At 38.4% G+C, this 17,742-nt stretch overlaps 1 protein-coding gene and 2 non-coding genes across 3 annotated transcripts; 2 read left to right on the top strand and 1 right to left on the bottom strand.

Moving 5' to 3' along the window:
- Window positions 1-799: 799 nt before the first annotated feature.
- Window positions 800-908, top strand: LOC114195722. The gene has a single exon (XR_003606555.1). It is a non-coding gene; the product is annotated as a small nucleolar RNA R71 (small nucleolar RNA).
- Window positions 909-13,866: 12,958 nt separating this feature from the next.
- Window positions 13,867-16,840, bottom strand: LOC114195018. The gene is made up of 3 exons (XM_028085418.1): window positions 16,676-16,840; window positions 16,075-16,521; window positions 13,867-14,925 (listed from the first exon to the last, which is right to left on the bottom strand). The coding sequence occupies exons 1-3, from the start codon at window positions 16,838-16,840 to the stop codon at window positions 13,867-13,869; spliced, it is 1,671 nt and encodes a 556-aa protein (XP_027941219.1).
- A 55-nt stretch (window positions 16,841-16,895) lies between these two features.
- On the top strand, window positions 16,896-17,002 carry LOC114195725. The gene has a single exon (XR_003606558.1). It is a non-coding gene; the product is annotated as a small nucleolar RNA R71 (small nucleolar RNA).
- The last annotated feature ends 740 nt before the right edge of the window (window positions 17,003-17,742 follow it).

The raw sequence follows: 17,742 nt of genomic DNA, 5'->3' as shown, positions 1-17,742 counted from the left end.
TGTCAGAATTATGAGCTTGTGCCTGGTTTAGTTGAGTGGCCATCTGCCCTATTTGATTTGTCAAACTCTGGATTGAGGCCCTAGTCTCCTGCTGAAATTGCATATTTTGAAGGGTCATCATCCTGACTAACTCCTCTAATGAAGTAGAAGAAGAAGGTGCAGGTGCTGCAGCAGGAGCTGGTGTGGGTACAGGTGGAACAGGAGCAGCTTGTGGTGCAGGTGCAACTCTTTGTTGTGGAGGTGGTTGCACATTTTGAAATTGTTGGGGCTGCTGGTTACCCTGGTTTCCCCATCTCAAATTAGGGTGATTCCTCCATCCTGGATTATATCTGTTGGTTGACAAATCATGGTGGTTTTGTTGTTACTGTTGGGGCCTATTGTTGTTGAAAATATTTGTTGCATAGGCCTGAGGGGTATCCACTGGTGTAGAAGAAGAAGCCTGTTGTTGCAATGTTGGGCAAGAGTCTGTAAAGTGATCAACAGATGTACAAAGGCCACAAACTCTTGCAGCTGGAGCTCTCTGATTGGAAGCAAGTTGGTTGACCAGTGTGGTAAGAGCATCAATCTTACTCTCCAACTTCTTCGTGTACTCGGCTGCTCCTACATCATGAACACCTCTAACAACTATGACATCACTCCTTGTGCCAAATTGTTGACAATTTGAAGCCATGTTCTCTATTAATTGTCTGGCTGCAGCTGGGGTTATGTTACCAAGGGCACCACCACTTGCGGCATCAATCATATTTCGATCCATGTGGTGCAAGCCTTCATAAAAATACTGCAGGAGGAGATGTTCAGAAATCTGATGGTGTGGACAGCTTGAACAGAGATTCTTGAACCTCTCCCAATACTCATAAAGGGTCTCCCCAGATTGCTGCTTGATGCCAGAAATCTCCTTCCGTATGGCTGTTGTCCTTGAAGCAGGAAAGAACTTGGCAAGGAACAATCTCTTCAGGTCATCCCAACTTGTGATGGACCTGGGTGCTAGGTAGTACAGCCAGTCTTTCGCATTACCCTCCAAAGAATGAGGGAAAGCCTTCAAGTATACATGGTCCTCTTGTACATCTGCAGGCTTCATGGTGGAACAGACGACATGAAACTGCTTCAAGTGTTTGCACGGGTCCTCACCTGCAAGACCATGAAACTTTGGCAACAAGTGTATCAAACCAGTTTTCAGCACATATGGAACCTCCTCCTCAGGGTATTGTATGCATAAACTATCATAAGTGAACTCTGGTGCAGTGAGCTCACTCATGGTTCTCTCATGAGGTGGAGGAGGTTGAGCCATGTTATCAGTATGAAAATGCTCAGAATATACAGTATGCTCAGAATGCAAAGAATGAGGAGTGTCAGGAATGTGATGAGAATCAGAAGAATCAGGAAATGTCACTGAATATTCAGCATGCAAAGATGGATTCCTAGGATGCCTACTTCGTCTATGGAATGTCCTATCAATCTTAGGGTCAAATGGTTGTAATTCACTTGGGTTTCCCCTAGTCATGCACCAAAAAGCATTAATTGTAGTGATATTGGCGTAACAAAGGGTATAACTACAAGTATACTCAAACGACCTCCAAATGACTTGAAAATTGGTAAGATATTCCTTTGAGTTGTCAAACAGAAGCACAAAAAAAATCAGATCAAAACTCAAAGCACAAGTATTTTTAACAATTTTTCAAAAGTAAGAAAAATGAAGAAAAATCACAAAAAACATTGCTGAAATGTAGAAAATGGCATTTTCTGGAGATTCTGAGTTTGCAAACCGGCAAAGCGGGTTATAACAAGGTGGGAAATCAAATTCTACCCCAAATCCATATAAAATAATAGTGATTCTAATAACCAGAGCAAAAGTTATGGTCCTTTGAAGTTTCACTAAAAATCAGTCCAAAAATTTTTTGAATCTCTTAACTCAGACCATACCAACTGCTCTAGCTATTTTTCCTATCAAGTTCAACGTTTTAGAAGTGGGGGGAAAAATTTTCAAGTCAAAACAAGCTCCGTAGCTACCTAAACAAAAATCTAGAAGTTAAATGCCAGATTCGGACACTATTCAAACACTATTCACTACTACAAATGACACTATTCATGCGCGCCGCGACACTATTCACTACACTACACAGAAACACACAGGAATGGAAACAGGCACTGAACTTAACACAACATTAACATCACAATGAACATATACCAACTCAACCACACTTAAACTACACACACCAAAACACAAAACACAAACACACTGGAAATTTTACTTCGACCGAAACGATTGGTCCCCGGCAACGGCGCCAAATTTGATAGAGGTCGTACCCCACCAAATTAAAACATATTAAATGCAGTACATGAAAGTGAACCAAGTCGTCTCCCAACGACCAATATTTTCATTCAAAGCGAATTTTCCAGATGAACACAATAATAAAACACAGGGGGGGGGGTTTGGCAGATTCACACAAGTTTGCTAAATTCTAATCAAAACTGAATTAAACACACAATTCAAAACGTACTGGTCCCTTGATTCCACTGAAAATCAACCAATCACAGGTTACTAAATCAAGTCTCTTATCCAATTTACTGTCATGAAATCCGAATTAATCAACTATGCGAAAATTAACACAGCTTCATTATGCCATTAAGCATAGCACACATCCTTCTTTCAATTTCACACACTCACACACAGATTAAGCAACTGTGGCCAAAACCCGAACTCACTAAGCATGACAAGGATTCTGAAATTGTGGAAAACATAAACTCATGATTAAGCATCACAAATTCCATTTCATTCAAAGCTACGAAATTGAATAGGATGAAGAGAAATTAGGAATTGGAGTGCACTGCAAAACATCAACCTCATGGTTTCAAATCAGTTTCTTCAAGGAACCAATACGAAAAACTTAGCTAGACATGGAAAATGAACAATCACCCACTTCGAATCTGAAACAGAAATTGCAATTCAACCGTTCAAATGACTTCAAATTGATATTGAAAGCTTAAAATGGTGCAGCAAACGAAATGGGCAAGGGATAAGAGAAGAACAACAAAAACAGCCACCAAAAAAACGAAAATGCTTCAATATAAAGTTACCCAAACGGTAGAAAACGTTAATACAACTTCAATGTGCTGTCCAAGACTCATAAAACGTGAAAAACCAATGCAAAACGTGAAAAATTCGTGTGTGCCACCATGGGTCACCTTCCAAAGCTTTAAAACAACAAAAATGGAGGTTTTTTTTAAGAGTGGAGAAGAAGAAGGAGCGGCTGGCCCCTTTCATGTAGACCTAATTCGTGGTCATATCACCCTTGCCACTCATAATTACAAAACTGCCACTCTGCCACTCAGATTTACAAAAATGCCACTATGGGCCTCAAATGTTGACCCATTGACTTTGCTGACGTGGAAATGACATGGAAATGATGTGGCAATGATGTGGAAATTCTCTTCAACTAAATATTAATGTCCAAGCTCCAAAATTTGCTTCACCCAAATACCTAAAAATAATTAAAAACAAAAATTAGGCCAAATAATGTGAAATTAGTCCAAATTCGGAACAGTGGCCCAATAAAGCCCAACAGATGAAAAACACTCTAATGATGAACAATTAAGCACTAATCAACTGTCTAATGGGTGCACAAAGGCTAGTGGAATAGAAGAAAATAATGACTCATCAATTAGCCACTCATGGAAGCCATCAAAACCTACAAACTAAAGAAGAATAAGAAGAAAATATGATTTGTGTTATGCTCCTGGTCGCAACTCCAGCAGGTCTGTATTCTTCTCCAAAATCCCAGCTACCTTCACTTTCTGATTCACGGAGTATTTATACTCCACGAATGTTCGCTTGAGCCACTCATTCTCGCTTAGGTGAGATAAAGTTCTTCAGGTTGAAGAAAGGTCTCGCTTGGGCGACCATATTCTTGCTTACGCGAGAATTGCAAAAAAACACTGATGGCTTCTTCACGAACTCTCGCTTGGGCGAGCTCAAGCTCTCCTGAGCGAGAAAGGCGACAAGTATCTCTCTTAGGCGAGATGACTTTAGCTTGGGCGAGCATGTTTTGGCTTGAGCGAAACACCTTTGATTTGAGCGACCTGTTGCACACTTTCCTCCTTTTCTTCTCTATTTATTGCTTTCTCCTTCACTCTTCTTGAGTTCTCTTTAATCTTTCTTGAAAAATACACAAAATAGGATTAAATGATTTCTTTAAATCAAAACTTGGAAGCATATGATTGAAACTCATTTGTCTTAGATTTAGGGAGAATTAATTTGAAATGAACACAAATTAAAAGCATAAATGCCAGACTTTTCTATGAATCTTTACTAAATTTTGGCACTTATCAATTCCCCCCAACCTAGCATCTTACTTGTCCTCAAGCAAAGTAATAAGATGTAACAGCCACTCAAAACTAAAACTCTGAAATTGGTTATTGAGAAATCACTTTCACATTTCCTTACCAGACAACTTTTGCATACCAAACTACATAATCAAAAATTAGAAGCAAATGGTGAATCCAATTGTCAAACATCATTAGGATAAGAGTGCAGCACATTTTTCAGGAAAACCAACTGTAAGAACAAATGATTCTAACTAAGGAAATTCTCTTAAATCTCACAGGCATGTGTTTCTCTCATTTTCCACTGAAATTGAACAAATCAAAATTGCCAGTCATTTTCAATCCAACCACAAACACACAATCAACATGGATCTTAAGGTCTTTTCAAGGTTTAATGAGGCTAGGCTTTCAAGAATTATGGCTTTTCAAGATCACAAAAGCACAACTTAGAAAATAGAGCATAACTACAATTCAAACCCAATTTCATTTTCACTCTCAATTCCTCACAATTCAGACCTCAATACACCAAGTTTCTTTTTCATTCATAATTCACTCTCATCTCTTTTTGTTCTTTTCTTTTTTTTCTTTTTTTCTTTTTTAGTAAATATATACATTCCTACACAATACTAAAGAGTGAATTATGATACTCAGCCATTTTCATCCTTGAGTGCAATTCTACCAACCAATTACCCTTACAATTGAATAAAATGCACCTATGCTCTATATCCCTAAGTGTGCAAAGGGAAAGGATAATAATTCAAGTTAAGGTTAAGGTGCATAATTCAAATAATTAGGCTCAAATGGGCTATCAACAAAGGATGATTATTTATAGGTTGGCTATTTGGCACTGAGTTATAAATTCAACAAAATTGCCTTAATCCTTTCCATGCTTCAAATGTGATGTTATCAAATGAAAACTCAAGCAATATCAACTTCTCAACAAACAATTGAAACACTCAAGCTGTTTATGGATTCACACCTCACTGGGTTTTCTGGTTTATTTCCTTGGTATCTCACTTGTTGTTATAACTAATTGTCTTGACTAATTATCCATCACAAATATCCTAATCCTGTTTAATTATGAACTCAACCAAAATTTTCCTCTTTATCCTCTGTGTTCATTTCACTCGGTTGTTCTAGACTCATGATACTTACTAAAATCATATTTCTCTTTAACCAATTTCCTCAAGAAAGATTTTCAAAATGATTCTCAAAAATTTTAGTTGTCTTTAAGTGTTATTCACAAAATACTAAGCCAAAAAGTAAAGTTAAACAGTTAATTAACTAGATAATATAGCATTCTAACCAAAAGAACTAAAGCAAAATAGTACTAATTACATAAATACCGCAAAATACTAAAAGAAAAAGAACAATGAAATCGTATTTATAGAGTTCTGAAGGGTGGAATGGTGTAGTGAATCAATCTCCTCCAAAATCAATCTCCTCCTCAATATCCACTCCATCTGTGTCAGCAGCAAAATCATCTCTGTCCGCAGCTCCTGATGGTCCCTCACCTACAGCTGGTCCACTTCCCCCTGGGAAAGTAGGACTGTCCCCAGGCCAATGTAGATAAGTTAAGAAATTTGGTGAAGTCATGCCTGGGTATGGTCCGCAAACATTGTGATAGAGGTACTCTTGAAGGTGGAGTTGTCCTTTATGAATGGAGGCATTTTGCTGGTGGGTGTGCTCCATCTGCATTAGATATCTCATATGCTCAAGAAGTTCATTGTTCATGTTGAGCTGAGGTTGTTGCGTGGGTCCTGTTTGTTGTTCTTCCATTGCTGGTTGGTTTTCAGCTTGTTGGTCCAGTTGGGGCTCTTCTGGATGCTCTAAGTCCTCTGGGTGGGTACAAAAATGTTCAATGAATCTCTTGGTGATTGAAGGTCGTATCTTTTCAGTTAACTCCACCTTCACCCCTTGATCTTGGCAAAGAGCTGTGATTAAAGCCAGAAAACCCAAAACACCTTTTGCTTTTTCATTCCTTGTGTTGACTTCATATCTCACAAATTTGTGGATTTCTTCAGATATAATGGTGGTCACGTCAACAGTGAGATCTTCCCTCATTATGCAATAAAGGAGATGACATCTAGGCACATTCAAGTCTGACACGTGGCCAATGGGTACTATGTTTGCAAGTAAGAATGTGGTCCATACTTGGGCTAAGGTTTTCATATCCCCTCTTAGATTTCTGAGAGGATTTCCAGTGGGCCCAACTTGATAAGATTGGTTGGCAGTGCATATAAGGAGTGCCACTTCATTTTCATCATAAGGTTCCTGACTCCTTCTTTTTCTTATGAAATCACAACGTTTCCCTGGTTCTAGTGGTAGTGGATTACCAAGGAATTCACTAATGGTTGCTCGATCATAATTGACCCATCTCCCCTTAACTTTAGACCTCTTTTCTCCAAGATTGTCCTCAGAATATGCATTGGCGTAAAACTCTCTAACAATCTCAGGATCAAATTTGGGAAGCGGGTCAGCCAACTTCATCCAGTTCCTCCTGATAAGGCCATTAAAGAATGGATCATATTTGTCTGGGAGTAGTACCACCTTTCTTTCTTTGATAAAGACCCAGTGTTTTATCTTCTCATACCGTTCTTGTCTTTGGGGGTCTCAAAATAAATTGCTATTTGGCCTTTCAGGAGAGGGACTACTTGCACATCTTCTCCTCTTCCCTTTGTTGGATTCGATAGCGGGAAGTCGAGATATTGTCTTTGTTCTAGCCATTGACCTACAAGGATTAAAATTAACCCATCAATATCTTGACAAGTTAGTTAATTACAATGCAATAGCAGTATCCATAATCCATTCACTAGCCAACCAAGAACAAACAAGAACAATTTTAGCATGACATTTCATCAAACACATTGAGTGCACTTTCAAACTGTGAAATTTTTTGAATCAATTCATCCATAGGCAACCCACATTATTTAGTTTTAGCATTAATTCACACTAAAACTTACAGTATAAACACAAAAACACATCAAAACAGAGCATGGGTACTACCTAGGGTTAGTAAGAGCACAAAAACATGACTATGCATAGTGAAAATGAAGAGAAAAGAAGTAGAACTTACCTTTGGAGAGAAGTTAGCAAAGGGAGGAAGAGATTTGTGAGTTAAAATGCAGAGAAATGAGTGAATGAAGGTGCGCCCAGAGTGAGAAAGGGAGAATGTGAGCGGGAGTTGTGAGCGAGGGTTTGGGGAAAGAAAAGTGAGTGAGTTCTGTCCCTGTCCCTCACTTAAGCACGATTTCTCGCTCAAGCGATATAGTCTCGCTTAAGTGAAATGCGCGTGGAAGAAACTTTAAAGAGTCTTGCGCAGGCGAGACTGTTTCGCCCAAAATTGTCTTGGTACCGGGCATTCTCGCTCAGGCGAGCCACTACTCGCTTAAGCGAGTATATCAGCAAAAATGGTTGGCTCAGGTTCTGCATATCTCGCCCAGGCGAGACATGTTTAGCTTGGGCGAGATTTCGTGCAGTTTTACAAAACCTTGATTTTGACACTTTTCAATATTTTGTTCAACTTTCACTCACTCAATTCATGATCCTTTCAGTTCAAATAACTCAGAAACACACATCAAACCATACTTCAATCAATTCTCTATCATTCCAAAAGGTTTCACATCAACAAACTCAAAATCAAGCTTTTAAACTCAAATTTCACAATTTGGCCAAAACAAGGTAACTTTTAGTATTCAATGAACTCAATTATGGCACCAAAACTCATTCCCATGCTTAAAACACTAGTTTTGTTTGAAAACACCAAAAGTGCATGGTTTGCCTTATTGAGATGATTGGATGCTAAAAACTCACCTTTTTACACACAAAAATAGAACTATAAACACAAACACGTAATTACATACACAAACACATTTAATCACACAAGATGAAATTGAAGTGCAAGAACATAATTAAAACACTTGGTTGCCTTCCAGGAAGCGCTTGTTTAACATCACGAGCCTGACGCCTGTTTCATTAAGGTTCATCAAGTTGAATGATTGTGGCGAGCCTATCAATCTCACCACCTAAGTAGGGCTTCAAACTTTGCCAATTTACAACCCAACTTCTTTGTGATTCAGGATCCTCTAACTCAATGGCTCCATAGGGTTTCACATTTTTTACAAGAAATGGTCCTGACCACTTTGATTTTAGCTTTCCAGGGAATAATCTCAACCTGGAGTTGAATAATAGCACTGATTGGCCAGGATAAAATTCTCTTTTAAGAATTTTCTTGTCATGATAAGCTTTCATCTTTTCCTTGTAGAGCATAGAGGACTCATAAGCGCTGAGTCTCATTTCTTCCAATTCTTGCAGCTGTAATTTTCTTTTTTTCTCCTGCTGCCTTTGGATCAAAATTCAAGAATTTCAAGGCCCAGAATGCCTTGTGTTCCAATTCAACCGGTAAGTGACATGACTTGCCATATACCAGCTGGAATGGGGATAAACTAGTGGGAGACTTATAAGCAGTTCTGTAGGCCTAGAGTGCGTCATCCAACTTCATTGACCAATCTTTTCTTGAAGATGCCACTGTCTTCTCTAGAATACGCTTGATTTCCCTATTTGACACCTCTACTTGTCCATTGGTCTGTGGATGATAAGGTGATTCAATTTTATGCCGCACTCCATAATGTTCCAAAAGTGTGAACCACCATCACTAATCAACACTCTTAGAGTACCAAACCTGCAAAAGATGTTCTGCTTGAGGAATTTGATTACGGTTTTGGCATGGCCTTAGGAACTGCTACTGCTTCAACCCATTTTGTCACATAATTGTAACACCCCGGTAGGATATTACTTAAAATAAAATAAAAATAAAATAAAATAAACAGGCAGAAATAAATACATCATTTATTAATTAAAGCATTTCCCAAAAAATACGGGAAAATTCAAATCCTTTAAATTTAATTTCCAACATAAATAAATAAAGTATTAATAATATACTCAAATCCTCCTATTACAAATTCATTGTTCAAAACCATAATGAAATTACAGAAAGTTATTTAAAAATGTTTTATAAACAATCCCAAGATCTTTGTTCCCACTCTTCGCTTCTATGCAGCTCCTGGCTCACCTGAAACATCATCTGCTCCCGGATAATAAATTACCCGATCATCGCCACACACACACACATATAGGGTGAGCTATGCAGAGATAGACATATAAACATAAAATAAATATGCCTTCCATCCCAATGAAAATAACACCACTAAAAATATTTCATTATTTTCAAATTACCCATCCCTGATCTCAAAGTCCTTCGTGAGTCATATGCATGAACTAGGTCTTGGGACTTCACTGTGCTCCCACGAAACTAACCCATTCGTGGTCCAACCCTATGAGCCTATCCTGCTCATAGTCCTGCCCTACAGACTTCTCGTCTGTAGTAAAGCATCCAAGCCTCCATCGCTCGGACCTTGGCACGAACGCAATCACCATACTATGGACTCCTCGCCCAATAGCAGCCGACGAGAACATAATAGTTCCTTGCCCATCATGCGTCCCACCATCAAGCACATCCCAGACCCCTATTTGACTTAGTCTTTCAAGCCAACACCACAAACACATGCACATAATTCCTATACTTTAGGAAATAACAAGTAACAGTACAAACAACACATATAAACATGACTCCTCGCCATTCCATTACTTTTAAAGTATGATTATAATGTTCCCATACTTTCCCAAAACCCGTCATGATCATGCACCACTCGATCATAGTGATATCATCAATAGTGGCTTTATTCACACACTTATAACATCATACATTCGAGCTGACATATATAGGTTCATATATTCAACATGTTTCAACAAGCACTACCATAAACATACTTATCAATCACACATATATAAGTTTATATATATATATATATATATATATATATATATATATATATTCATCAATCAAGGCCATATCAACACTTAAGCACACTTAATCATCCATTAGTAATCATACTATTAGGGAATTCAAACACCCAATCATGAGTGATGTATATCTCCCTCTGCAGGCATCCAATTCAAATCTCCACCGTTCAAAGTGAAAAACAACATGTTGTGAAAAACCTTCCAAAATTTCACCTCAATCGAACGGTTAACGAATCGGCAATTGTAGTTTTACGAAAACTGCGCAGATTAGGAAAATTGGTGGCGCCTAGCGCCATAATCAGTAGCCTAGCGCCTGGCGGTACAAAACTACCGCCGGGCGGTTCCTGTTTCGCAAAAATACGAAAAATAGCGTTTTTCGTGAATCAGAACACCACACACCACTGGTATGGCGCCTGGCGGCCAAAGGGGTGCCGCCAGGCGATTCTTGCACCTACGAACCTTACCCCTTCACAACAACTCTGATTTCCATAAATTTCTGACTCCATAGGATACGATCCTAGTTATTGGGATTATGGTTCATCCCTAACACTTCCCATTCACGAATTCATTAACATTTTCCATTTAGATTAGTGTTGTTTTCGAAATCCCCAATTCTTCAACCCTAAGATAACCTTCATGCAATTTTCTTCTCAATTAAACCCCAATTCCATGAATTTCCAATGAAATACGATGTTTAATCATTCTTAAGGATTAGAACGCGATTTCTCGCCGATCAGAAACCTCCCAGAACGTAAGGAACATCGAAATTGAACCAAAAGTCTTACGTTGCCTGGCGTGTCAATCAACACCGCCAGGCCCTTCATCTAGAAAACCCAAAAACTTGGTACAAAGCCATGCGTCGCCTGGCGGTCGGGAGCTTACTGCCAGGCGGTTCCTCTCTAGGAACCTAGAAATAATACAACGCAGATGAGTAGCCTGGCGGCATTTCTTTACCCGCCAGGCGGTTTCTGAAAAAATCCCAGAAACATGAATTTTCATACAATTTGGACATATTATTAACACCCAATAATCATATAATCCAGGCAATCAAACAATACAAAATTAAAGGTATGGTTCCAGCTCCCCTAACCTGTTAATCCTTGCTCAATTTGAAGAATCAAGGCTTCTCTTGTGTCACCAATAGTCCCACCTTAGCCTTCTCCCAATGCACTTGATGCTCTTAACAATTCCACATGAAAACTCACCTTCAGACTCTCTTTTCCACTGTCAAATTCGTTTTTCCTACTACCCTTTCATGTTTTCCTCTCTTTCTTCTCCAAAACTACACTAATTAGACCATTAACTAAGCCTTAATGCTTGTTAATGTTAGGGAAAACGAAAATGCTTTCAATTAGGTGTTAATGATCATTGAAAGACTATTATTGGGTGCCTTCCCAGCCCACTAGGTTGTCCTTCTTGCAGCTAAGGTTTTCTCTGGCCTTTCATATTCATGCCAAAAGAAAATTTGCATGCCAAAAGAAAATTTGCCAAAAATAAAGTTAAATTCATTCTTAGCAAGGTTTGAACCCATAACCCCTCAATCACCATTCAAATGCATAACCAATTCAACCAATCATGTTTCATGATAATTCCTATAATTTTAGGATTACATTATCACGTTTCACATTCAAATATACATTAAAATAATACAAAAGTTAAAATAACATACAATTAGCATACAGAGGATTTGAACCCATGTCCTCTCACATAATTAAGTACTCTCAACCACTTGAGCTAGTACTTTTTCACATCATAGTACTTCACATTAAATGTCTTAAAGGCTCCTATTACCTGCATTTATTAAATAATTATTTAATTAATTATTTAAATTTCTCGGGTCTTACAATAATCAACTGCCACCAAAATGTATTCATTTGAGAAAGAAGATGGCAGTGGTCCCATAAAATCGATTCCCCAACAATCAAAGGCTTCAAACTCTAAAATGATATTCAGTGGCCTTTCATGTCTTTTTGAGATTCCCCCTATTCTCTGATAGCTATTGCAGTGTTGCACATATTTTTGTGCGTCTTTGAATAAGGTAGGCCAGTAAAATCCAGATTGGAGGACTTTTGCAGCTGTCCTCTCTCCATTAAAATGCCCTCCATATGGGAAACTATGACAGTGCAACAGAAAGCTATTTGCCTTTTCATTAGATACACACCTTCTCAACAGTTGATCAGCTCCAATTTTAAACAAATGAGGATCATCCCACACATATTGGTATGCATTTCTCAGGAATTTCTTCTTCTAGTGCCAATTAAAATCTTTAAGTATGACCCCTACAACTGTAAAATTGGCCATGTCATCAAACCATGGCCTTTCTTGCACCATCATCAATTTTTCATCAGGAAACTCCTCCTGCACCTCTGATTAAGTGTTGGTCACCTCAGTATTCACCAATCTGGACAAATGATCAGCTACAAAGTTTTCACTTCCCTTTTTATCCTTGATCACCAAATCAAATTCCTGCAACAATAAGATCCATCTAATTAGTCTTCGTTTTGAATCAGATTTGGTTAACAAATATTTAATTGCAGCATGATCAGTATATACAGTGACAGATGAACCAATCAAATATGCTCTAAATTTTTCCAATGCATAAACTATAGCTAGGAATTCCTTTTCAGTTGTTGCATAATTAATTTGAGCTTCATTAAGGACTTTGCTAGCATAGTATATAGCATGAAAAACCTTGGATTTTCTCTGTCCTAAAATTGCTCCTATGGCATAGTCACTTGCATCACACATTAACTCAAAACCTAAATTCCAATCAGGAGCCATTATCACAAGAGCTGAAATCAATTTCTGTTTTAACAATTCAAAAGCATGCAAACATTCGACATCAAAATTGAAAGGTGTATCCTTGTTGAGCAGATTGCTGAGTGGTTTGGCAATCCTGGAGAAATCTTTGATGAATCATCTGTAGAACCTAACATGGCCTAGAAAACTCTTGATACCCTTCATATTTTTAGGTGGCAGCAGCTTTTCAATGATCTCCACTTTAGCTTTGTCAACTTCAATACCTTTAGTAAAGATTTTGTGGTCCAGCACCACACCTTCAGTTACCATAAAATGGCACTTTTCCTAGTTCAAAACCAGATTGGTATCAACACACCGCTTCAGTACGGTGTTTAAGTTTTCCAGGCATTGATCAAATGAAGCACCAAATACAGAAAAGTCGCCCATAAAGACTTCTATGCATTTTTCCACCAAGTCAGAGAAGATTGCAAGCATGCATCGTTGAAAGGTTGCTGGTGCATTACACAATCCAAACGACATTTTCCTGTAAGCAAACACACCAAAGGGACAAGTAAAAGTAGTTTTTTATTGGTCTTCTGGATCTATTGCAATTTGATTGTAACCAAAATATCCATCCAGAAAACAATAGAAAGCTTGTCCTGCTAACCTTTCTAGCATTTGATCCATGAAAGGTAAAGAAAAATGATCTTTCCTAGTGGCCTGATTTAATTTTCTATAATCTATGAACATTCTCCAACCTGTGATTGTTCTAGTAGGAATTAATTCATTTTTATCATTACAAACAACAGTCATACCTCCTTTTTTTGGAACTACCTGGACCAGGCTGACCCAGGCACTATCAGAGATTGGATAGATCATACCTGCATCAAGTAATTTCATTACTTCTTTCTTGACCACCTCTTTTATGGTTGGATTCAATCGCCGCTAAGGCTGTGCTATAGGCTTGTAATCTTGTTCCATGTGAATTTTGTGCATACAATAGGATGGACTAATTCCTTTAAGATCAGATAAAGTCCAACCTATTGCACCCTCATTGGCTTTAAGAATTGAAATTAGTTTTTCTTCTTCAGAAGTCGTTAAAGCACTATTGATCACCACTGGTTTGTTACCTCCATCTGCAAGAAAAACATATTTTAAATGAGGAGGTAATACCTTTAGCTCCAACTTCTGATTTTCAGTTCTATTTTCTTGTTGCAAATTCTCAATTTGTATTTCATTTGATGCAACTCCTTTTGCTGAATTCAGATGTGTTAAGTATTCATCAACTTTCTTTTCTTCATCATCCTTCAGATCATCATAAGCACCAATCAAATCTTTTTTCAATGGGCTTGCCTTTGTCAATTGCTTCCTGGATGAAAGAAAAATTTCATCTATCACATGCATCTTGAAGCATTGTTGCTTGTCCTTCGGGTGCTGCATTGCTTTAAACACATTAAATTTGACTTCATCATCTTGTACCTTGACCTTCAGTTTGCCATCATCAACGTTAATAATGACCTTGGCCATCTTCATAAAAGGTCTTCCTAGTATTAGAGGAACTTCAGTGTCTTCCTCAATATCCATCACTACAAAATCAACTGGAAACATGAATCTGTCAACCTTAACCAAGACATCCTTTGCCATACCATATGGATACTTCATAGATCTGTCAGCTAGCTGTAATGTCATCCGTGTATGCCTTACTTCCAGATCCCCTATTCTCCGTAGCATAGACAAAGGCATCAAATTTATACTGGCACCTAAATCAAGCAATGCTTTTCCCATTAGCAATGTTCCAATTGTAACTAGAATAGTGAAGCTCCCAGGGTCTTTGGATTTCTGAGGTAATGATTTCTGAGGTAATGATTTCGGAATTATAGCACTGCACCCTGCTTCAAGCTCCACTGTCTCTTCAAAAAATCTTATCTTTTTTGTTAGGATCTCTTTCATGAATTTTGCATATGTTGGCATTTGCTCCATAGCCTCCACAAAAGGAATATTAATCTACAGTCGCTTGAAAATGTCCATGAATCTTGCAAACTGCCTTTCCTTATCTTTTTTGGAAGGATTTTGAGGGTATGGTAGACTCTTTGATGTGATCCTAACAAGGCTTATAGCTTGGGTGAACGCCTAGGCCCAAATCATGCTTAAAGCCCAATACATGGCCCACATGCACCTTCAAGCTCAAGCCCATCAAGAGGCCCAATAACAAGGAGCATGCTCAAAAAGATCCAATTAGGCTTCATTCAAGATGGCCCAAACCCACATGGGCTTCTCACACTCTTCACATTGGCCAAAGAAGATATGAAGATTTGAAGAGGTGTATCAAAGAGCAATAGCAATAAGATTAGCCCATTGTTTAGGCCTTGCTTTCTAGAATAATAAGTCAAATAATGTGTAGTTGAATTACTAAAAGTGGGCTTGACTAAGCCCAATAGGAGGGGTGGCCATGAGTTATCAAAAGTCCAAGGTGCACTAAGTGGAAGTCAACACTCCTTCCTAGACTTCATGGATCATGCATCCCATGGAGCCAAGTCCACACTCCACCCATGCGCCTCCTTCATCCAAGGGCTAAGGGAGTGTCTTCTTTTCCAAGCCTTCATCCAAAGGCTAGGAAGTTACCTCCTTCTCCAAGCTTGATCTAAGGGCCAAGATCAAGGCTCACTCCATCTAATGGCTCTCCTTTCTCATGTGTAAATGGCTTCATATAAAAGCCAAAATTTCACTCATTTGTAATCACTCTTGAATTTTGCAATAAAAGCATAGTGTTGAGAGTACTCCACCCTATTGCATTTGAGAGTCTCCTTTGCTAGAGGATTGAATCATCTCCTCTAGCCACATTTCCTTAGCTTTCTCTTAAGCTAAACCTTCAAACACCTTAGTCCAAACCAATGCTTAGCAAGAGCCTTAAACACTTGTTTCCACTCCCTTCCATGGATCATGTCTACTTCATGGAGCTTTCATCCATTCCGCACCAAGAGCTCCACCACTCTTCAACTGAGGTACCTGTTTCTCACCCATCTCCCTCTTTTTCTCCTCACTTTTATTTTTTTCTTCTTTTTCTTCTCTTTTATTTACAAACTCTCTTTTATTTTGTTCTTCCTCTCCCTCACACTCATTTTTTTCTTTCTCTCTCTCTTTTTCCTCCAACACCTTCTCCTCTACAACCAGGTTGTCTCCAATCCCTTTTCCCACAATTTTACCACTTCTGGTGGTAGTTGATTTACAATGCTCCTTGGGATTAGTTTGTGTGTTGGCTGAAAATTGACATGCCTGCTGATCTGATAATTGTTTTGCCAACTGTCCAACCTGTGTTTCAAGGTTCTTGATTGAAGCTTTTGTATTTTTCTGATTAGTCAAAGAAGCTTGCATAAACTTTTCTAGAGTATCCTCCAGTTTAGTTGTTCTGTCATGCACCGAAGGATAATGTTGTTGTTGCTGTTGATAAGGAGGTTGTCTGTTTGAAGGACCAACATCTTGCTTCCATCCAAAATTCTGATTTTGATTATTTCTCCACCCCTGTGAGAAGTTATTATTGTTGGAGAAATTTCCTGGTCTTCCTTGGTTACTCACATATTGAACTTCTCCTTGTGAGCTGCTCTGATACGAACAATGACCATTTGGATGATTGCATCCACAGAAGTCACATCTCATGGGTTGTTGACTGGGAGAAGATTGCACAACTTGTAATTACTCTGGTAATTTAGACATATGCTTCGTTAGTGCTTCAATCTGACAGAATTTTATTTTGAACTAAGATTGCATCTGTAATACTAAGATCAAGCACTCCCTTCCTCTGAACAGATTGCCTATTATGCTGAGCTTGATGATCTATGGATGCTAATGCCTCAATGATTCTTGTTGCTTGCTCCGCATCGACACTCATCATTGTTCCACCTGCTACTGCATCTAATATCATCTTGGTATTAGGCCTCAGACCGTTACAAAATATGTTGAGTTGAGCAATATCTTCAAATCCGTGATTTGGGCATTTCCTCAATAAAGAATTGAACCGCTCCCAAGCTTAACAGAATGGCTCATCTAGTCCTTGCCTAAACGTCTAAATATCAACTTTGGCTTTGATGTAGCGAGATGGTGGAAAGAATATGTTCAAGAATTTCTCCTCAATATCTTTCCAGCTATTCAAACTCTGATTTGGATGTGACTTAAGCCATTCCTTTGCTTTACCTGCCAAAGAAAAAGGAAACAAACACATGTATACATGCTCAAGATCTCCTTCTTGAAAGCCCATGGTTCCTATCAATTCATTGAATGTAGAGAGATGAGTATATGGATCTTCATTATCCATTTAAGTGAATTGATGAGAACTGATTAAGCTGAGGAAATCTGGCATCATCTCCAAAGTTTTAGTGGTAGGTGGTATTGTTATGCTAGAAAAATATCTTGGACCTTGTTGCATAGCATAGTCTCCAAGTGTCTTTCTGGTTGGAGCTGGTCTTTGATTCTCCATGTTTTCTACTTGAGGTGTGATGGAAGTACTGGAAGATTCTTCTCTTGTCTTTCCTTGCTTCTTTTTGTTTTTTGTCTCTATTCCTTCTAGTTGTCTTTTCTATCTCCAAGTCAAATGCTAATCAATCTTCAGGAACCTAACCTCATAAGAGCATAAATAAAAACAACTCAAGCAAGGATTAGTACAAAGGAGAATATTGAATAAACTATCTAATTAAGAAAATATACATAGAGCTCGATGAGATAACTAAAAATTTCAAAAGAACATCGTTCCCTGGCAATGGCGCCAAAAATACTTGTTCTCTTGGAGAGCGTACCAAAAGTCAACTATAGTATAATGATTTGAAGTAG

This window comes from Vigna unguiculata, chromosome 8 (assembly GCF_004118075.2).
Source record: "Vigna unguiculata cultivar IT97K-499-35 chromosome 8, ASM411807v1, whole genome shotgun sequence".
NCBI lineage: Eukaryota > Viridiplantae > Streptophyta > Magnoliopsida > Fabales > Fabaceae > Vigna > Vigna unguiculata.
The sequence above is the reverse complement of the archived record's forward strand: the minus strand, read 5'-3'. Positions and strand labels throughout refer to the sequence as shown.

Bases quoted from the DNA above. Each gene is read 5' to 3' on its own strand.
- LOC114195018 (XM_028085418.1), bottom strand. From the start codon at position 16,840: ATGATATTAGATGCAGTAGCAGGTGGAACAATGATGAGTGTCGATGCG. The intron at 16,522-16,675 runs GTTCAAAATAAA...TGTTCGTATCAG, and splicing joins GTATTACAGATGCAATCTTA to AGCAGCTCACAAGGAGAAGT. The intron at 14,926-16,074 runs GTGTTGGAGGAA...AAGCGACTGTAG, and splicing joins ACCTGGTTGTAGAGGAGAAG to ATTAATATTCCTTTTGTGGA.